Source organism: Suncus etruscus, chromosome 7 (assembly GCF_024139225.1).
Source record: "Suncus etruscus isolate mSunEtr1 chromosome 7, mSunEtr1.pri.cur, whole genome shotgun sequence".
Taxonomy (NCBI): Eukaryota; Metazoa; Chordata; class Mammalia; order Eulipotyphla; family Soricidae; genus Suncus; species Suncus etruscus.
This window is the reverse complement of record NC_064854.1, coordinates 99,370,918-99,393,882: the sequence shown is the minus strand read 5'-3', so window position 1 is coordinate 99,393,882 and position 22,965 is coordinate 99,370,918. Positions and strand designations below refer to the sequence as shown.

General features: G+C 39.9%; 1 protein-coding gene across 1 annotated transcript in view; it reads right to left on the bottom strand.

The window, feature by feature from the left end:
* SHQ1 (SHQ1, H/ACA ribonucleoprotein assembly factor) overlaps window positions 1-22,965 on the bottom strand; it is a 141,377-nt gene that overhangs the window by 80,204 nt on the left and 38,208 nt on the right. The window contains exons 7-9 of the mRNA XM_049777015.1: window positions 18,165-18,319; window positions 14,151-14,204; window positions 11,191-11,314 (exon numbers count right to left, since the gene is read on the bottom strand). Of these exons, the coding sequence (XP_049632972.1) occupies window positions 11,191-11,314; window positions 14,151-14,204; window positions 18,165-18,319 (333 nt within the window). The remainder of the gene's footprint in view (window positions 1-11,190; window positions 11,315-14,150; window positions 14,205-18,164; window positions 18,320-22,965) is intronic.

The following is a 22,965-nucleotide window of genomic DNA, read 5'->3' as shown; positions in this document are numbered from 1 at the left end:
CAAACAAGGCAGGCAAGGAGTTTGCCTTGCAAACAGCTGATCAGAGTTCAACCACCGGCATTCTATGATGTCCCCCAAAGCCTGTCAGGAGTGATTCAAAGTACAAAGCCAGGAGTGAGCCCTGAGCAATGGGATCAAGCCCTCCCCAAAAGAGTCCATTGAAAAAACAAGGCCAGATGAATTGTCCATCCATCTGAGGGTTTATCACACTTTGAATAGTATTCCACTGGTGTACATGTCTCTCTTTACTCCAAGACCACAGAGTGTTGATTACTATAGTTTTATAGTACAATTCAAAATTGAGATATCCTAAAACTCCCTTTTCTTTTCTTAGAATTGCTCTAGCTATTCAGAGGAAGGAAAGACTCACACTTAAGGGATTTTCTCCTTTGTATTTTATCCTATATTTATATTTTCTATCTTACCTTTTGTCTTATCACATTCAATTTTTTTTTTTTTTGGAGGGGTTCCACACCAAGCAGTGCTCCCAGGTTACTCTTGGCTCTGTGCTCAGGAATCACTCCTTGTGGGCTTGAGGTCCTTGTGGGGTGGTCGCATTGAAGGCAAATGCCCTGCTGTACCATTTCTCTGGCCCCTAGAATCAACTCTTTAAAAGGAATAACCAAACATTTTACTTTTAAAAGTCTTCACTGTTCTACTGCAGTGCCTTGCACAGAAAAAGAGTTGATTAATATCTATTGAGTGTCTGCCATGTGTGATTTTTTTCAGTATTTACTTCCTACTTAAAGAAACAACGAACTGCAGAAATGTAATTCTTTCATGTTTTCCAATAAACACAAAGAAATACTCATTGACTTCCTCTAAGTTCCAATATTAATATTTCTATCTTCCTTTGTTGTTACTGTTGTTTTGATGACTGAGGGTCACACAGTGATTGTAGGGTGAGGGTGCCTCATTGCTAGGGAATCGCACTCCTCATGTGGGGTTGGTACCAGGGATCAAACTCACAACTTCATGCCTATTCCCAGGCCATCTACATCCAAATTGTATCCTAAAGATATACAATTTTTTGCCTTGATTCTCTTAAAGAAATAAAACGTATAGTTACTTCCTTACAAATGCACATCAAAGAAAATCACTGATTTTATAGCAATTAAAACAGGGGTCTAAAACTTAATTTACCTGGGGGCCACAGGAGGCACAATCAGGGTGAAGCAGGTCCACATAAGGGGTTTCACAAAAAAAAAAAAGTCCTCAAACGTCATTATTAACAGCTTTAATTATCTCTTCTGAACATGAATGAAGATCATGAACAGTTCTTCTGAACATGGCATCTTTTGCCTATTCCTTGCTGCCAGAGACTTGACAGTGCTTCTTCTCACAAATCTGAACCATATTTGGCTTTACAGAGGACGCAGCTGAGACTCTCAGTATGGCTTGAAGATGATCATCATTAAGTCTAGACCTGTACTTTGACTTATTGAAGTTCAATGTGGAGAATAATTTTTCACACAAATATGTGCTCCCAAAAAGGCACATGGTGCACTTGAACATTCGGGAAAGCTCAGGGAAGCTGGGGGACAATTCTCTCAAAAATTGTCCATGCATGTGTGCTTCTCCACTAATCTCCCTGAACTTGGCTTTGGAATCAGAGTTGCATTGCAGGTCAATGAACTCCATTTGAAGCACAGGACAGGCACCTTGCACATCAAAGGAAAAGGAGTCCACAAAAATTTGGAAAGTGGTTCTGTACTTTTTGAAGTCTGCAAATCTGTGATCAAATTTCTTCTCTAGCTTAAAAATAGCATCAACATATTTCTCACCACCAAATGGTATGCCTGCATCCACAAGTTCCTTGCATGCTGGGAAATGGCAAAGGTTTGTCTGAGAGAGCTGGGATTTCCATAACACAAGTTTTGTGGAGAATGCTCTCACACTGTCATAGGCAGCACTGATAAGCTTCCCCGGACCTTGTAACATCTTGTTTAGTACATTCAGCTTATGTGTGATGTCAACAAGGAAAGCTAAGTCCATGAGCCATTTGTGATCACTCAATTCAGAAACAGCATTCCCATCCTTCTCCATGAAGGCTTTCACTTCTTCTCTCAACTCAAAAACTCTTTTCAGGACATTTCCCCTGCTGAGCCAATGTACCTCGGTGAAATAGAGCACATCTCCATATTCTGACTCCATTTCCTCTAAAAAAGCACGGAACCTCCTGTGCTTTAAGCCTCTGAATCTGATTTGGTTGATGCATTTCACAACAACAGACATCACATTGTCACACGGCAGGCATTTACTGCAAAGGGCCTGCTGATGGATAATGCAGTAAAGAGCAATAGCCTTCTCTACACCCTCCTCTTCAAGTTTTTTTTTGAACAAGTGCCACCAGTCCATTTTTCCTCCCTGTCATCAATGGTGCTCCATCGTTATTATTCCAACAAACCTCTTCCATGGCAAACCTGCATTCTCAATGGCATCACACAGATGCCGAAATATCTCATTAGCGGTGGTGTGGCCATGCATTGGAATTATTGTGAGCAGCTCCTTTGTCAATTCAAAATTGCAATCAACACCACGGACATAAATTGTGAGCTGTGCAGTGTCTGTTATATCTGTGCCCTCGTCAAGAGCAACTGAGTATGCATCAAAACATTTGGCTTTCTCACACAGTTGATGATAAATGTCACTTGACATGTCAGAAATGCCACAGTGTTGGCAGAAAGGCTGATTTTGCTCAACTGACCTTTCTTTTCCGGACAGATAATACTTGCAGCCTGTAACATGCATTTTTCAACAAACTCTTCTTCTGTGAATGGTTTCCCTGCCTTAGCAATCATCTCACTAACTATGTAACTAGCTTCCACTGATGCAACATTCTCTTTGGTTGCTTTCTTGAAGAAATCTTGTTGCCTCATTAGACATGCTTTAAGACTGACAACCACTTGGCTCTCTCTCATTTCCTTGATAATCTGCACATTCCTCATCATGTTTAGTTGACTAAAGTTGTATTCCTTGTGAACTGCAACTTTCTCTGATCAAATAAGACATGTGGGGATGGCCCTGTGCTCAACAAAGAAATACTGCGTCTCCCACTTTTGATGAAATTGTCTGTGCTCGTCATCAATCTTTCTCTTCACTGCAGGCTTTGATGAAGTCATGATGAAGGGATGACAAAATCTAATTCTGTAATAAACTTCTCTCCCTTCTCTCCCTTAGGCCTCTGATAATGCAAGGGACAGCGGGCAGGAGCAGTGGAAATGATGTCTGCACTGGGAGCAAAGTATTCGCGATTATTCGCTTACTGAATATTCGCAATAAAAATCGCATTAGTAAGAAAAAAATCACAAAATATCTCATTAAACATTTGCATACCCCGAACGGAACTGCTCAGGGTATGCAAATGTTTAATGCAATTTTTTCTTATTAATGCGATTTTTATTGCGACTATTCGGTAAGTGAATAATCGTGAATATTGTGATACTTGAAGACCAGCCGCGGGCCACAAAATGTTGTATGGAGGGCCGCAAACGGCCCGCGGGCCGCGAGTTTGAGACCCCTGAATTAAAAGGTAGCATGGAGGCGCAGACGTGGTGGTGCTAGAGGTAAGGTGTCTGCCTTGCCAGCGCTAGCCTAGGATGGACCCGGCGTCCCATATGGTCCCCCAAGCCAGGAGTGACTTCTGAACACATAGCCAGGAGTAACCCATGAAATTCACTGGGTGTGGCCCAAACCCCCTCCCCCCAGAAAAAGGATAGCATGGAGAGAGTACAGTGAGGAAGGTGCTTACCTTGCATGTGGCCAGTCCAGGTTTGATCCCTGGCAACCTCTATGGTTCCCTCAGCACTCCCAGTACTAATTTTTTTTTTTTTTTTTTTTTTTTTTTTTGGTTTTTGGGCCATACACGGCGGTGCTCAGGGGTTACTCCTGGCTGTCTGCTCAGAAATAGCTCCTGACAGGCATGGGGGACCATATGGGACACCGGGATTCGAACCAACCACCTTTGGTCCTGGATCGTCTGCTTGCAAGGCAAATGCCGCTGTGCTATCTCTCCGGGCCCTCCCAGGAGTAATTCTTGAGTATACAAACAGGACTAACCCCTGAGCATTGCCAGGTGTGGCCAAAAAAGAAGGAACACTATAGACATTTTTTGAAAGTGATGATTCAAGAAGTTGAGGTATGCAAGTATATTTTATAAACTGTAGTTTTTCTTGAAATCTTAAAAGAATTTCTTTTTAGCATGAGAATTGGACTTTTTCCAGTTTACTAAATTGTAACTGAGGTTACCCAAGGTTTAAAAAAGAAAGATGTCATCACAAAGATTTCCAGTGTTGATATTTATATTAACTTCTAAGTTCTCAATTATGGACACTTAAAAGAACTGCTAGAAGCCAGAGCAATAGCACAGCAGGTATGGTGCTTGCCTTGCATGTGACTGACCTGGGTTCATCCCCAGCAACCTATATGGTCTTCCAAGCCTACCAGGAGTGATTCCCAAGTGCAGAACCAGGAATAACCCCTGAACATGGCCAAGTCTGGTCCAAAAAATAAAAAAATTAAAAAAGAAAAGAAAAATAAGAAATGGTAGGCCTTTTAACTTTTACTCTTATAGCTTTGTGTGGAGCTGTTTTGAGAATTATTCAACAAGTGTTTTTGGAGAACTATGTCAAGATGTTCTAAGATGAATCTGGGAGTACAATAGATTGACTCATGCCCTCAGGTAACATTAAATGAAATTTTCCAACAATACATCTTTTTACAATTGTATTTCTAGTAAGTAGTTCAAAGGAGAACTACTGTGGATGAAAATCTAAAGCCAAAGAAACTGATATATTTGAGCCATTTACATTGTAGCTATAGAGAAGTTAGACTTCTAACTCTTAATTGAATTCTGATTTTCATCTTTTACTATAGTTTCTATTCCCACTGAAGTACCTTTTAATTGATAAGTTAATCTATTATTTGCTAATTCAATTTTATCAAGCATTTTGTCAAAAATGCTATTATGTACAAAGCACACTCTAAATATCAAGAAGATTAGATAGAAATGTTAGACTTAAATACTCTATTTGGCAAGCCTCTGTGCTAATAGAGGAGCTAAGATATTAATCACAAGCACAAAATATAGATTAGACTATGGTTAATACCTTAAAAAAATACAGATTATGGGGCCAGAGAGATAGCATGGAAGTAGAGCATTTGCCTTTCATGCAGAAGGATAGTGGTATGAATCCCTGCATCCCATATGGTCCCCCAAGCCTGCCAGGAACAATTTCTGAGCAGGAGTAATCCCTAAGCGCTGTGGGTATGACCCAAAACCCAAAAATGCAGATTAAGTTCTTAAAAAAAGTGATGCGGGCCCGGAGAGATAGCACAGCGGCGTTTGCCTTGCAAGCAGCCAATCCAGGACCAAAGGTGGTTGGTTCGAATCCCGGTGTCCCATATGGTCCCCCATGCCTGCCAGGAGCTATTTCTGAGCAGACAGCCAGGAGTAACCCCTGAGCACCGCCGGGTGTGGCCCAAAAACCAAAAAAAAAAAAAAAAGTGATGCAATAATTCTCATAAAGGTCAATGGAAGTTTCAGAAAGGACTTTATTTTTAAATTGGAACTTGAAGTTTGGGTGATTTTGGACAGGATGGAAAAAGTAGTTTGAATATTGTCAGTAAAAAAACATGAGTAAGTTCATAAAATAGCATAAACTTTTTTGTTTGTTTGTTTTGGGGCCACACCCGGCGGTGATCAGGGGTTACTCCTGACCGGGAACCATTTGGGATGCCGGGATTTGAACCAACCACCTTAAGTTCTGGGTCGGCTGTTTGCAAGGCAAACACCGCTGTGCTCTCTCTCCAGCCCCTGAAATAGCATAATCTTATCACTGAGAAATTGAAGCTGATGTGCTCTCTTACCTAGGATTTATACTTCAATCTCCAAAACTAGTTGTTATTCCTTTGCTTTTTTTTTTTTTTTATTTTTTGGCAGTGCCACAGATCAAACCCAGGACCTAATGTATGCAAAGCATTCATTCTGCTATTGAACATGGAACCCCCTCATACTCCCTTACCCAGCCAGGCTGAGTGAAAAACCAGGTCTTCGCATTGCCAGGTGTGGCCTCAAAACAAAAAAAAAACAAGGGACCGGAGGTAGAACACCTCCCTTACATACAGCCGACCCAGGTTCAACCTCTGATACCCCATATGACCCAGGTTGTACCAGAAATGATCCATGAGCACAGAGCCAAGAGTAAGCCCTGAGTACCACTGGGTGTGTCTCAAAAGGAAAAGGAAAAAAGAACTTAGACTAGCACAGGCACACAGAAAGCAGTTAATATGCATTTATTACTGTGCTAGCATAAATAAACAGGACTCTCCTTGCTCATTTCTGATGAGACTCATCAAGAACAAAACAGGTTATCAAGTATTCCCATATTTCAAAAAGAGATGATTAGCTCTCCACACTGGTGAAAAACTGACTGATGAGAGGCTGGAGTATAGTTGGTAAGTACATTTGCTTGACAGGACCAACCCAGGTATAATCTCCAGCATCCCAATGGCCTTCCAAGCCCTGCCAAGAAAGATCCCTGGGCATAGAGTTAGGATTAATCCCAAAGTACTTCCAGGTACTTCTCAAAAGCAAAAATAAATAAATAAATGAAGGCCAGCAAACAAACAAAAAAAACATATAATTAATTACAATCACCTCCCTATGCCCCACCCCCACTTATCCTAATTCCCTTACAGGGAGGGGTTAAAGGGTAAAATGGTCCAAGAAAACCCTTCAGAAAAAGATATGGGAGTAGTTGTGAGATTTCTACTACCCTCTTACAAGAGGGAGAGGTGAGCGGGGTCTTTCTTGTTGCCTTAAAAGAAAGAGAACCAGGGGCCTGAAGGGTCCTTGGAGAGCATAAGCTTAGCTACCCTGGAAACTCTAAGTTCTAGACTAGAGTCTCACCTATGTCTGAAAACCTCATCAAGCTGTGGCCAGAGGTGGCTGCTTGGAGGAGCTGCCTGGATCTGGGAGCAGCAGTGATTCCTGCAAGAGCAAACAGGCCCCTTCGCACCACCAGCTTCCCAAGCTGAGGCAGGCCCAAACTGGAGATGGGAAGATTTATTTTCCCAGTTCAATTCAAAAAGGCCATTCTAACTAACGAATTTAAATTCTCTTAGAATTTAAAGTGATAGAAAAAGTTACAGAATAGTTATTATAAACTAAAGGGTATGTGGATTTTATAGGACATCTATACCATACAGAGACAATAAAAGAAAGAATCCATAGAATGAGCTCAAAGGGGAAACCAGTGGTCACTGTTTTATATGTTTCATAGCTATAAAGGGGTATAGACAAGTATGGAATGACTCAATAAAGATTGAGGAAATCTAGAAATTCATTCAAATAACAAACTGGCTAAAAAAATGCCAATCAAATATGTCACTTCTATATAGAATAAAATTTCTGGAAACAAAAAGCTGCTTCTCTTTTGATACTTTTTTTCCCCACTTTCTTTCAATGAGGAATAGCAGCCAAGTGACACTTCCATGAAGGATTCTCCCCATTCTCAAAAGAATGGATACGGAAAACTTCTAGATTGTCAGAAATGGAGGAAAGAAAGGATGATCATATGTTCCAAAATTCCTGATCCCCAGAGAGCAACTCCACGAGTAGGCCCCATACTACTGTCTGAAATGGAACCTAAGAGACAAAGTACCTTTTCTGCCCGCCCTTAAAGGAATTTGGATTAGACTTGAAGCAGCATAAAGAGATAAATGCATGGTAGTCTGGAGGCAGAGGACTGCAAAACTGAATAGAGCCAAAGGTCTAGTAAGGAATTTTTGTAAAAGCTACATGAAGTGGGATTAAGCAAATTCACGATTTCTTAAAGACTGAGGTCTGAGTCAATCAATTAAATGCAGGAGTCTGTCTGTAAATACTAAAGTATTCCTTAGGCTTGAAAAATTCATTCCAATGCTGAGTGAAATAAGTCAGAGAGAGAGAGAAAAATGCAGAATGGTCTCACTCATCTATGGGTTTTAAGAAAAATGAAAGACATTCTTGCAATAATAATTTTCAGACACAAAAGAGAAAAGAGCTGGAAGTTTCAGCTCACCTCAGAAAGCTCACCACAAAGAGTGATGAGTTTAGTTAGAGAAATAACTACATTTTGAACTGTCCTAATAATGAGAATGTATGAGGGAAATGGAGAGCCTGTTTAGAGTAAAGGCGGGGGTCGGGTGGGGAGGAGGGAGACTTGGGACATTGGTGATGGGAATGTTCACTGGTGATGGGTGGTGTTCTTTACATGACTGAAATCCAAACACAATCATGTATGTAATCAAGGTGTTTAAATAAAATAAAAAAATTTTTCAAAAAAAAAAAGAAAGAAAAATTCATTCCATTTAGATCAGTATTGCTCCTGGGTAAAATATTATCTGTTACTTTAGACTAAAGTAGCAGTAATCTTTGTAATAAAATATAATTGTTAGGGTTGGAGAGATAGTTCAAGAAAATTGAACAAAGACTTTGCATACAGGAAGCGCAAGCTCCATCCCAATGCTCTGAGCTCAATACGTGGTGCTGATCACTGCCAAAAGTGATCCCTAAGCAATGAGCCAGGAATAGTAGCTTCTATGGATCACAAGATGTGTCAGTCCCAAATATGAAGGAGGAAAAACATGTGATCACTGTGATGGATTGCATTCTGAGGGAGGAGTAGGCAAAATTCATTTTTGAAAAGCATTAACTATGAAACCAGAATTACCTCCACTACAAACACACAGACTCTTCAATAGCAGTGACAGTATCTGAGTCATGCAGCTGTACAGTTACAGGAACCAGAGTGATAGTACCCTTACCTTGCAAGCAGCCAACCCAGGTTCAATCCCTAGCATCCCATATGGTCCCATGAGTACCACCAGGAGTAAATCCTGCATGAGAGCCAGGAGCAACCCTTAGGTATCTCCAGGTGTGGCTCAAAAACAAAACAAAATAACTGTACAATCAAAATTATAATTCTCATCTCTTTGAATCCCCATCTATATGAGTATGTGATTCTCACAACTTCTGGCACAAGTTCTAAACATCCAGCTTCTCCATTTCAACACTAACTATAGTCATAGAACATAATGTGTATGGTCCAAAGAAGGTTCAGATTCACTTTTAGAAGCTCGGTCTCATTTCAAGTTTTCTGTTGTTACCATAACACAATTGATAAGACTACTTCTGCCAAATCAATAATGAGGAAAAGTTAAGTCAAAATTTCAATTTTCTCATCCTAAAACTGTTTCAGTGATTACAGTGTAAGTCAAAGCAATCAAATTAATTCATGTTATGCAATCAGAGAACTAATTACTTGAAAAAAAAAAAAACCAGCCTGTTTGTATGTGCGCATGCTCGCACACGTACATGCACTTCAGCACACACATCCATACACACACAGTACATGGAGATCATATCTGGAAGCCAAGATTTAACAGGATAACCACAAATTGGCTGACATATGAATAATCCACAGATAATTACGCACAACTTAAACAAAAAATTATAACATGGAACTCAAGTAAAACCAAAAGGTCTTTCACCATAAGATTAGTTTTTGAAGGCGATTTTTACAAATATAGACAATAACCAGGGGAGGGAGACAGCTTATTTCCCACTGTTAATTTAAACACTTACAAAGTTCTCAAAGGAAGTTGCTCTGCTATCCTATAACCAACAGTCCTCCACAATGAACTTTAGCTGGTTAAAAATAAATAGTTAAATAATGAGATAGCTTTCGTTTACTTATGATCCATTTTTATAATTATCCTTTACTTTGAGTTTACTTCAAACAAGGCTTTCCTACATGTCAACCCCTGCAGTTCAAGAAGATACAGGCTACCCAAGAGTCAAAGCAAAGCCCAGGAGAGGCAGAGAGATAGTATAGCAGGTAGAGCACTTGGTTCCCCAAGCACTATGAGGAATGATCCCTGAGCAAAGAGGCAGGAGTAAGCCTGAGCACCGTCAGGTATGGGCCAAAACCAAATAAATAAATAAATAAATAAATAAATAAATAAATAAATAAATAAATAAATAAATAAATAAATAAATAAATAAATAAATAAAATAAAAGTGATGTCTGGGCGGAATAAAACTTTGAAGATGAAATTCTTCCTCCAAGCCAATGATGCTGCTTGGGAATTAAGATGACTTCCTCTCTTTCCCCTACTTCCCTTCTGAAGTCTGAAAACTAAACCACCAGAAGAATTTTTACCTATAAGTTCTAGTAAAATTCCCTGGGGGGAAATATAAGATATGACCATGAAGTATTGAAAGTGACTTTTAAATAAGTGTGCCAGAACTTAATGCAGAAAAACAGATGTTGCCTTCTTCAAACCCATTATAATGGAAATGACATACTCATTCCTCCGATGCTATTATGGACCCTTTGGAATTTGCTTCGAGCTCAGAATTTTCCACACCCTTAAAGGTAGCAAGTATTTAGGTTTTTTTTTTGTTTTGTTTTGTTTTGGATTTTGGGTCACACCCGGCGGTGCTCAGGGGTTACTCCTGGCTGTCTGCTCAGAAATAGCTCCTGGCAGGCACGGGGGACCATATGGGACACCGGGATTCCAACCAACCACCTTTGGTCCTGGATCGGCTGCTTGCAAGGCAAACACCGCTGTGCTATCTCTCTGGGCCCACAAGTATTTGTTTTTAAGGTTGAAGTTAGCAATAGTCTAAAGCTCTCAGAGTAGTTATACTTTTCTTTAGAAAGTTTTACTGACCTTACAAGTTCAGGTTCATTCTCCTTCCCAATAACTAGTATACTTTACCCATCAGGGAGCTTTTGCACTACATTGTAATTACTTATTTCTCATCCATGTCTCTGGCTAAACTGTAAACTTCACAAAAGCAAGGAATTTAACTGTATTATTTCACCCATACTAGTAGGATAGTGCTCAGAAAATTACAGGCATCCAAGAGATAATGAATGAGGTGATCAACTCTAATACGAAATGGTTTGGAATACTACATATACCATTTCTATTTACACTCCCTACCCTACACAAGGAGTACAACACTTCTCTGTGATGATACATCTACAGAGAGTATTTCTTTACTTATCTGTAAAGGAAAGTAGTTAGACGGCATGATTTCCATTACTTAAGTATAGAGACAAAGCAAACATCCTGATTACCTCTTTATAGACTAAACTCTTACCCCTTTTTTATTCCCAAATGTGCAGTCTTACTTACCCAGTTGTAATATCTTTATAGTGTCCTCAGAGGCCTTCATCACCAGTTTGAAATGACGATAAAGTGGGTAGCACAAAACCCTTCTTCCAAAGGACACCAGGACTTCATGAACATTAGCCCAAGTCTGTGAAGCATCATATAAGTAAGTATGCATCTCCATAATTTCACAAACAAGCCAACAACAAAATATAACAATGTTCTAAATAAAATGAGAGAAGATACTTTTGTTCATAATCAAAGTAGAGCAAAAAAAAAAAAAATAATAATGAACGGAACTACATTGTGTTACCTATAGGTGGGGCTAGAGGTAAGTCATTCCCAGAAGTACTCTGGGGGGGCCAGAGTTACTCCCAATTGTTGCTTGGGGCTACCACGATCACTCTGGGCAATGCTGGGTTGTGATGGCATAACATATCAGGGATTGAACCCAGGACCTTGTACATGTAAGCTAAGGCTATATCAGTTGAGGTACAACCCCAGGCCCTAAATGAAGACTATTTTTGAAATATTCAATTATAATCTATAATTTCTCATACTACACCAACATGTCACAAATGCTCCTTAAAATTACAGATGCAGCAGGGAATTTTTTTTAAGTCTTTTAAGATTTACAAATATGATCTAAAACACATGACTAACAAAATACAGATGCACATGAAAGACATTTCTAAAAGATATCTATTTCAAGATTTAGACTTTACGATTATTCAAGAAAGTCTAGATGAAAGTTGTAGAATTCTTTAGTAAAATATGTTCATAGGATTTTTTTTTTGCTTTGGATATGAATAATCCACACTACTTAACTTGAATGATTTGCTCTTACTTATCAAAGAAAAAACTACTGATTTCTAATGAGGAGGTATTTTATTTTGAAAGGCCTAAAATATTACCATTAGCGATTCCAAATATATTGAAAACCAAATCAAGTCTAGAGAGTTGTACTTCTCCAAGTTCAATATGCATTTGACTCCCAGGAGTAAGGAGTCAGTTTGCACATGGCTGACCTAGGACGGACCAAGGTTCGATTCCCCCGGCATCCCATATGGTCCCCCAAGCCTGGAGAGATTTCTGAGTGCAAAGCCAGGAGTAATCTCTGACTATTATGGGGTGTGGCCCCAAAAGAAAAACAAACAAACAAACAAACAAAAAAACTGAATGTATTTCTCTCAGCTCCCAGTTAAGAACCCCTACCAAGTAGTTGGTCCATGGGCCATTTTTGGAGAAGGTAGAATCTTCTGCTCAGTTAACTGTGTTTCAGTTCCTGTTTACCTCTTATCTACCATTCGAACAAAGCGATGCCATGAGCAACTTAAATGTACTCTCAAGTAGGAATTAAACTGGGAGAGATGGAGAGGTAAACTAAGGAAAACTAGTTGCCTTAATTGATTATTCAAGTGTCAATTATTTATAAATAGTTTAAAATAATTTCTAATTCAAATTATTACTTTTACTATAGAACAGGTTGTTCAAAGCTGATGAATTTATGGAGCCAGAGAGGAAGTATAGTGGGTAGAGTACTTGATCTTATATAAGGCAATAGAACTCCATTCTCAAGTTAGATCCCCAGCACCCCACATGGTCCCTCAAGCACCACCAAGAGTGATTCCAGAGCACAGAATCAAGAGTAATCCCTGAATACTGCTGGATGTGCAACCCCCACAAAAAATAAATATAAAAATACCATTGTCTTATATTTTTGTTTTTGTTTGTTTGTTTTCATTTTGTTTTTTGGGGGATCAGATCCGACAGCGCTCAGGGGTTACTCCTGGCTCTACACTCAGAAATCGCTCCTGGCAGGCACAGGGGACCATATGGGATGCCGGGATTCAAACCACCATCCTTCTGCATGCAAGGCAAATGCCCTACCTCCATGCTCTCTCTCTGGCCCCCATTGTCTTATATATATATATATATTTTTTTTTTTTTTTGGTTTTTGGGTCACACCCGGCAGTGCTCAGGGGTTACTCCTGGCTCCATGTTCAGAAATTGCTCCTGGCAGGCACGGGGGGACCATATGGGACGCCGGGATTCGAACCGATGACCTTCTGCATGAAAGGCAAACGCCTTACCTCCATGCTATCACTCCGGCCCCTGTCTTATATATTTTTAATAAGGCCAAGGCAACTAGTTTCTAGAAAAAAATTTTAAAATAGATCATATTGAAACATCAGATATAACATTACTAATTATGGTACCTAGGAAGTTATATAAGCTATAAACTTATATATATAAGTTATATAAGCTAAATTATATAAGCTATGTTATATAAGCTATATATATGCTATATAAATAAATTGCCTCATCTGTAAAATATCAATTTTTTAAAATCTCATAGTCACTGAAATGAATAGGGTATACATAAAATGATTTAGCAGTCATGCTAAATGGCAGCTAGGCTTGCTTATCATTTTTGAATTATGATCATAATCAATACATCATGATTATACCTCTTCACAGACTAAACTCTACCACATTTTTATCCAGTACATGCTAACACATATAAACATGCTTTAAGCTCTACCCCAGACTGTCCAAAATATCTTCTCCCTCTTCAAGTACCAAAATCCCCTCTCTAGCTCCATTAATATATATATTAGAGAGAATGAGTAATAAATAAAAACAGTCTTAAAAAGAACTTAAAGAACTACAATAAAACTTCTACTTTAAAATATTAAAAATAAAAAACTGGTACCACAGAGAGCTCAATAGGCTGAGCACAAGCTTTGCATGAGGAGGCCTAGGTTCAATATCCAGCATCTCATGGTCCCCCCATCACTGCTGAGAGTAACTTCCAAACACAGAGCTTGTAGCAGCCCCATAGCATTGCTGGGGTATGACCCCACCCCATTTAATTTAATTTAAATTAAATGTCAAAATTTTCTTCACCCAGAATAAACCAATGAGAACACAAAAAATTCATTTTTGACAAAAATAAAAACAACTGTAACTAGAAGTCATACCTCAAACCAGCATAGCGTTGGACTCAGTTTTCTGATATTCCATGCAGATTCAACCTTCATTTGTTTTGGAGAATAAAGGACTGAGTATTAGTGATAAAGTCATTTGAAAATAAAGCGAATACATCCATTTATTCAAGTAGTTTTTGAGCAGTACTAACACATATAAGAACTAAAAAATGTCTGTAACTGTGGAGAAGGAATTGCTGTGTTAATGCAGAGGTTATCAAAAGCAAGCTTCCATCTTCTTTCCTTAGAATTTTATAAAGCAAACCTATTTCGCTGATAAGAGTACAGAACATAGAGCTAATAAGCAGGGGCTTTGAAACTAAAAAATTCAAGCAAAATAATGCTTGTTCACTGTCCTCAATGCCTCCCAAACATTCTATAAATAACACAAAGATAATGCTAAAATGCTGGATGTGGCAGTTAAAAAGCTGTTCAAAAATTTGGTCTTTCAAAGAACGTTGGTTAAAAAAATAACTGCAGTCTAGAGGGCTAGAGATAGCATAGAGGTAAGGTACTTGTCTTCCATGAAACCACCTGGGTTCAATCCCTGGTATTCCATATGGTCCCCAAACCCTGCCAGCAATGATCCCTGATCAAAGAACCAGGCAAACCCTGAGCACAGTCAACTGTGGTGACTTTAAATAAATAATAAAACAAAGTACAATGTAGAGAATATCTTGAAGTTGCCAAGTATCATAATTTCAAATGTACAAGAGTCAAAAATGTAAGCCTTATTGAGTAAAACTAAATACACTCATTTCTCAATATAAAACTAGCTTTGTAAAAAATAATTTTCTTCAATTATGACAACCTTGGAAAATCAGTAAACAATAAACAGATTCATATATTTTATGATCTAGATATACCATTAATATAATTTTGGAGTCAAATGCAAATCTCAAGAAATACCTTTTTACAATTTTAATAATTGTAACAAAAAAAATGGAACACATAAAATTATAATTCTGGGCTGGATCATTAGTATAGAAGTAGGGTGTTTGCCTTACACAAAGTTGAACTGGATTCGATCCCAGCATCCCACATGGTCCCCTGAGCCCACTAGGAGTGATTCCTGAGCTCAGAGCCAGGAGGTAAAGCCCTACATACTACTAGATGTGGCCCCAAAACAAAACAAAACAAAATCCTAATCTTAGCTAATGCTATGATGTTAAGTGAGAACGTTTTATACGCCGACTATATCCCAAAAAATGTTTCAATATGCCGCTAAACGAAAATTGTCTGAATATTGCCACAAAACAAATTTTCCAACTTGATCCTGCACCAATCACTGCAAGGCTGCTCGGACCGCCTCTCTAACTCAGCCAATCCAAGCAGGGTTTTGATGCATGCAAATTAGACAATGTTCTGGACCCAAATCTACACTGTCAAAAGCCTGCTCAGATTGGCCAGTCAGAGAGGAAGTCTATGACAGTATAACCTTTGAACCTTTGCTTGTTGTGATTGGCTTACTGTGGTACATACAGTTGCAGCACAGGAACGTTCTGTCTGATACAGTGAATATAGGCCTAAACCTATGTTTTAACTGCAAAATTAGGGGGTTGTCTTATACGCCCAGTCATTTTATACGCCGGCAAATACGGTAACAATCTACGTGATATGACAATATAAGGACATGCACAACAGAAAGAGATAGTACAACAAGTAGAGCACTTTCTTTGCATGTGGCTGGGTTCATCCTCAAAACTCCATATGGTACCCAGAGACCTGGCAGGAGTAATCCCCGAGCACAAATGTACTCAGTTAATGTTAATTCAGAGGCTATCAAAAGCAAGTTTCCATCTTCTTTCCTTAGAATTTTATAAAGCAAGCATCCTGAACATTGCTGAGTGTGGCACCAAAACAAAACAAAACAAGTCTACAATGAAAGAAGACAGAAAAAAATGCATTACCTTTTAACAGTGGCTATTTGTGACGGTCAAGATTACAGGAAATTTTAATTATTTGTATACGTATTTTCCTATACAAATGATATAAATTACTTGTGTGGTTTTAAATAGGAAGAGCACATGTTCAGTTCAAAGAGAACCCTCGTAAGCAAGAAGCAATATAAACAGTTACAGAAGCACATTAAAAGGAAGGACATTTCTGTTTTCCAGCTTTTATTTTATTAAATAATTAATGATCCAGGTAAGAAAATAGATCCTCAGGGGCCAGAGAGATTGCATGGAAGCAGGGCATTTGCCTTGCATGCAGAAGGACAGTGGTTCAAACCCCGGCATTCCATATGGTTCCCCGAGCCTGCCAGGAGCGATTTCTCTTTTTTTGTTTTGTTTTGTTTTGTTTTTTGTTTTTCTGCCACACCCCGTGATGCTCAGGGTTTACTCCTGGCTATGCGCTCAGAAATTGCTCCTGGCTAGGGGAACCATATGGGAGGATTGAATTGTGGTCTGCCCTAAAGTAGCAAGCCCAAGGCACACCCCTTACGGCTTGCACCACCACTCCGGCTCCTCCAGGAGCGATTTCTGAGCATAGAGCCAGAAGTAACCCCTGAGCGCTGCCAGTGCGACCCAAAAAAACAAAACAAAGAAAAAGAAAATAGATCCTCATTTGTAAAATCAGACGTGGTTTAAGAAGTATGGCAAAAATCTTCATAATTAAAAGTATTGATTAAGAAATAGGGGCCTTGGGCCCGGAGAGATAGCACAGTGGTGTTTGCCTTGCAAGCAGCCGATCCAGAACCAAAGGTGGTTGGTTCAAATCCCGGTGTCCCATATGGTCCCCCCGCGCCTGCCAGGAGCTATTTCTGAGCAGACAGCCAGGAGTAACCCCTGAGCACTGCAGGGTGTGGCCCAAAAACAAAAACAAAAAAACAAAAAAAAAATAGGGGCCGAAGAGATAGCGTGGAGGTACGGCGTTTGCCTTGCATGCAGAAGGTTGGTGTTTTGATTCCCGGCATCCCATATGGTCCCCTGAGCCTGCCAGGAGCGATTTCTGAGCATGGAGCCAGGAATGACCCCTGAGCGCTGCCGGGTGTGACCCAAAAACCAAAAACAAAAAAAATAAAAATAAAAAGAAATAATGTTGGGGCCCGGAGAGATAGCACAGCGGGCGTTTGCCTTGCAAGCAGCCGATTCAGGACCTAAGGTGGTTGGTTCAAATCCCGGTGTTCCATATGGTCTCCCGTGCCTGCCAGGAGCTATTTCTGAGCAGACAGCCAGGAGTGACCCCTGAGCACTGCCGAGTGTGACCCAAAAAAAAAAAAAATAATGTTGTATTTAGGAGCCGGAGTGGTGGCACAAGTGGTAAGGCATCTGCCTTGCACGTGCTAATTTAGGAAGGACCTCAGTTCAACCCCGGCATCCCATATGGTCCCGCAAGCCAGGAGCGATTTCTGAGTGCACAGCCAGGAGTAACTCCTGAGCGGCACTAACAAAAGAATTTACTTCTACAAATAGAAAAAGTTTTAGCAAAAAAATAGACGTGATACAGTTTTTAAAGTTCTGACTTCAATTTTCAAAAAGTCTACATACTCTATTATAAGTTGAGATATAAAATAAATCTTAAGTGTTGAGACTTTTTCTTGTAAAGTATCACACCTTGGTTCTGCTAAGTGATATCTCGGAGAAAGATTGAGACATACACAAAGCAGATGTCCTCTCCTACAGCAAAGTTATCTTCAAAAACAAACAAACAAACAAAAACAAACCCAGAGTTCAGGAGATCTTTTATTATTCCTACCAGGAATTTTACTCCCCAGTTTGCTATATGGTAGAATATATTGCCAAAGAGAATTAAAAATAGATCAAGAAAGCACTATGCTTTCATGCCAGCAGTTATTATTAACATATGTGGCCTTGACCCGAAGAAATCCAGAAAACACTAATCTCAGATTTTACTAGACAATGCAGTTCTGCCTGAACATTGTTGCCAACAATATGCAGACATACACACACATTCTCTCTCTCTCTCTCTCTCTCTCTCTCTCTCTCTCTCTCTCTCTCTCTCTCTCTCTCATTCTCTTACTCTCTCACTCTCTCATTCACTTACCATATTTTCTCCCTCAGTGACTCGGATTTCATAGCAATATGCCAGAAGGATGTCAAGCAAGCCGTAGTACACCTGGCGAACAGCTCTCTTGTCCAGGAGGTAAGATTTATTTACAAATGTTCGCAGCTGGTATTTCTCGTCTTCAGAAAAAGACACTTGAAGAAAATGCATTTAAAAATTAGATGTGTAATAAAAAAATGGAAAAATAAAAAAAAATTAGATAATACAGAGGATAGGGAACTTGCCAGGCACACAGCTGACATGATTTGATCCCCAGCACCACATGTTTCTCCAAGTCCCTGTAGTAGTGATCCCTAAGCACAAAGCCTGAGTACAGCTGGGTATGCCCAACAACCAAAAATAGGGCAAGTGAAAGTAAATGTGTATTAAATCCTAACATGAAAGATTTTTTTAAAACTAGAGCTTTGATTAGAGATACTTAAAAGGTATTAACTCTGGATAGATAAGCAATTTTTTCACTAGATTCCCTCATTTTATTAAGGGTTATACATTTGTTCAAACCCTAGAAGAGCTAAATAAAGGGAAAATGTCTAACTACCTAATCCTTATTTCCAGCCTTCTTTTTTTGGCTACACTTTTCTATATTCCAGTCATCTAATTATCTGAGTTGGTGACTTTAAAATTAAGATTATATACTTTGGGGTGGAGAAATGGGTTGAGCGGCGGGAGCACATGCACTGCACATGGTTTGATCCCCAGAACTACATGGTCCCCCAAGCACTGTCTCTCTCCAAGAGAGTCCCTGAGCACATTAAGGTGGGTGCCCCTGCCCCAATAAAGCAATCAAAGCTAACATATTTTTGGAGCAAAGCCGTAGTACAGCAGGTAGGGCATTTGCCTTGCACTACAATCAGTGCTCGAGTGAGACCAGCAAAAGACTCACAGGAGCTGGCCCGGTGCGCAAGGGCACTCTCATTGATTTATTTCTCATAGTTCCCGGTTACTATTTATATGTACTGATGCTTATCCCCAAGGGTGATGGAGGGGTGTATGCAATATTGATTCTAACTTACACAAGGATGCAACATATGTCCCCGTCTGCTAATAAAGATCATGTGGTATTTATTGAGCTTTGTGGGCTCAGTGGAGGGAAAGGACTGAGGTCTCCAAGAAAAGTCAGGGGGTAGGTCAGAGGTTTAGGGGTGACACACTCAGATCTCAGTTCCGATGGTTTGCTATCGTGTGAGGCTTCAGCAGACCCTTGGGAATCAGGTCCTGTCCACTGAGCTCCTCGAAGATGCCCCCAAGTGGTGGCGACAGAATTGTGAGTGTATGAACTGTTGAAGGGTGGCTGTGGGGTCACCCCGTTTATTCAGTGTACACAAATAAACTCAACTTACTGATAAAAAAAAATAAATAACTGAGATTCAATCCCCAGCATCCCATAAGGTTCCATGAGTCCCACCAGGAGTGATTCCTGAGCAGAAAGCCAAGAGTAAACCCTTAACACTGCTGGGTGTAGCCTAAAAAGCAACAATAATAGCTTTTTACCACTGAAAATATATAACTAAATAGCATGTTCTTTGAGTATTTCTTATTCATTTTAAAGTTCCATATAAGATGAGATACCTGTAATAGTTTATTTCAGTTCCCATCTTAGTTCATTTTTAAGGAATTTTGTTCTTATGACAAAAAAAAAAAAAAAGCACAAATAACCTATTTATTACACATACTCAACTCATGGGAAACTTCTTCCAACAGTTTTTTCCTCCCCTTCTTTTCCTTGGCTCTTTCCATCCTCATCAATAGCCTCCCCCATACTAAGAACCTAATGCTCTTCTCTATAATCATGTAGACACACAAACATGCATACAGGGAGTTTATATATGTGTCCCCCAAAAGAATTAGATCATTTCCTCCATCTAGTCTGTCTCACTGAACAATGCCTCTGGCAAATCTCTCTAAGTCAACTGAGACTAAACTAATTTTTGTAAAGGAAAAGAATATTGCTTGTTCAACCACTCCCCCTACTGATGAGAATTCACATTTCTTCTCCACTGCAAATAAGGCTCCAATAAATATCTTTTATCATATATCCTTAGGTATTGGGCTATTTTTGTCCCCACATAAAATAGATTCCCTAGATGTAGATTTATTGAATTTAGAAGTGTCCCTAAGCATAGCCAACAGTGATCACCCTTGAGCACACACACCTCCAGATATATCTGTTTAGAAAGACACTACAGATCTCCCCCACTTTTTTTTTTGTTTTTGTTTTGGGTCCACACCCGGCTGTGCTCAGGGTTACTCCTGGCTCTGTGCTCAGAAATCACTCCTGGCAGGCTTGGGGGACCATATGGGATGCCCGGTATCAAAACCCGGGTCTGTCCTGGGTTGGATGCGTGCAAATCTAACACCCTACAACTGTGCTATCACTTCAGCCCCTACAGCTCTTTCTAATGATCCCTTTCTAGATAAATATTTCTTTTTCCACATGCATCTCAGACCAAGGTAATCTCACAGCAGAGCTCAACCCTATCTGTAGAGGCCCCAGAATAGCTCAGAGGTAAAGTGCTTGACTTGAAGGTTTAAAGCCAGAATTCAATCATCTTCGTAGTGACACCAGTCTGCATTCCAAGTGTAATCCTGGCAGCCCTGTCATTTGGGATCTTTGGTGCCACAACAAAGGCGTGTGATCTCCAGTATACAATTGCCCCCCCAAAATGAGCACTTGAAGGCTTAACACCACAATTCAAGTGTGCAATCACCCCCAAATGTGTAGCCTCTGCTCATCTTAAAACAACAAAATGAAGGTGTGGGCAAGGGCCAAGAGAGAAAGGGACACATTTTTTCCTTAAGTTTTTCATTTTAAAAAATTTAAGTCATTTGTTCATCTGGAAGTTGTTTTTCCACATGTTTTAAGATTTTAGTCGAATCATTTATTGTGCCAGCACAGCTGGTTCAGCATCCACCTTTTCCCACTAGATTGAACAATCAACCTCGGCTAATTGAACTGTTTTTCTTCTGACTAAAAAGTACTTCAATACTACAGAATCAAATTTACCATGACAGGGGACAAGATATAGGGAAGAGAACATTTCGGAGGTGACACTGAAATGTTGTACACACTAAACCCTATTATGAATTGTATTATAAATCACAGTGCCTTAAATTTAAAGAAAAAATTTAACTGGTGACTACGGAGGCCAGAGTGGTGGCACAAGCCTAACTTAGGACAGACCGATGTTTGATCTCTGGGCGTTCCATATGGTCCTCCAAGCCAGGAGCAATTTCTGAGCGCAAAGCCAGGAACAACCCCTGAGCGTCACCAGGTGTGGCCCAAAAAACAAAAACAAACAAACAAAAAATTCAAGTGGGACCAGTGTTGGGTGCTTGCCTTGCATGCAGCTGAGCTGGATTCAATCCCCACTTCCCCACTACCCCTATGGTCTCCTGAGTTCCACCAGATGTGTCCCAAAAGCCAAAAGTAAATACATAAAATACTTCAAAGCATTTTCCATGTTTGTCATTTGCACATATAATGTTTCTTCTCAGTTCCATTATTAAGTCTTCCATATCCAGTAAGTTCTTAGTGGAAAAGAGAACATAATTCACTATGTCAAATATCTATCTTATCAAAGGCTGGGTACCCATAGCAAAACAAAAAGTATTAATAAATGCAGGGCCAGAGAGATAGCACAGCTGTAGGATGTTTGCCTTGCAAGCAGCCTACCCAGGACCGATGGTGGTTCAAATCCTGGCATCCCATATGGTCCCTTGTGCCTTTTAGGAGCAATTTCTGAGCACAGAGCCAGGAGTAACTCCTGGGAGCTGCCAGGTGTGACCCAAAAACCAAAATATATAAATATATATACATATATAAGTGCTAATGAGAGGGCCAGAGCAGTGGCACAAGGCGTCTGCCTTGCTCACGCTTGCCTAGGAAGGACTGAGGTTCGAACCCCTGGCATCCCATATGGTTCCCCAAGCCAGGAGCGATTTCTGAGTGCATAGCCAGGAGTAACCCCTGTGTGTCACTGGGTGTGGCCCAAAAGAGAAAAAAAAATGCTAATGAGAGCTGAAGAGATAGTATAGCAGATAGGGCACTTGCCTTGCATGTGACTAACCTGGGTCTGATCCTCAGCATCCCATATGGTCCTCTGAACCTGCCAGGAATAATTTCTGAACACAGAACTAGCAATAACCTCCTGAGCCCCAGCAGGTGTGGTCAGACAGTATGGACAGTATGGTAATAATATCCAGAAATAATAGAGATGTGGGAAGGACCAGCCCATGATATGAAGCTTACCACAAAGAGTGGAGAAGTAACTACATTAACAACTACCATGACAATGATACTGAGAAAGAGAAATGCAATGTCTGTCCCAAAGGCAGATAATGTGAGGGAGGAGGGAAATGTGGCAGGAAAACATACCACTGGTTAAGGGTAGTATACATTACAAACATTTTTGTAACCACATGCTTAAATAAATAAGAAAATTTAGGGGCCGGGCGGTGGCGCTAAAGGTAAGGTGTCTGCCTTGCCAGCGTTAGCCTAGGACGGACCGCGGTTCGATCCCCCGGTGTCCCATATGGTCCCCCAAGCCAGGAGCGACTTCTGAGCGCATAGCCAGGAGTAACCCCTGAGCGTTACCGGGTGTGGCCCAAAAACCAAAAAAAAAAAAAAAAAGAAAATTTAGAAAAATGATGACAATCTATACCAGTAGAGGGTTTTTTTGGTAGCAGTATCCTGTGCTCAAGATTATAGTCACCTATAATTGTTTATATCTCTACTAAGTGACTTTTTTTGAAGTATAAGCTATTATACTTTTATATGCAT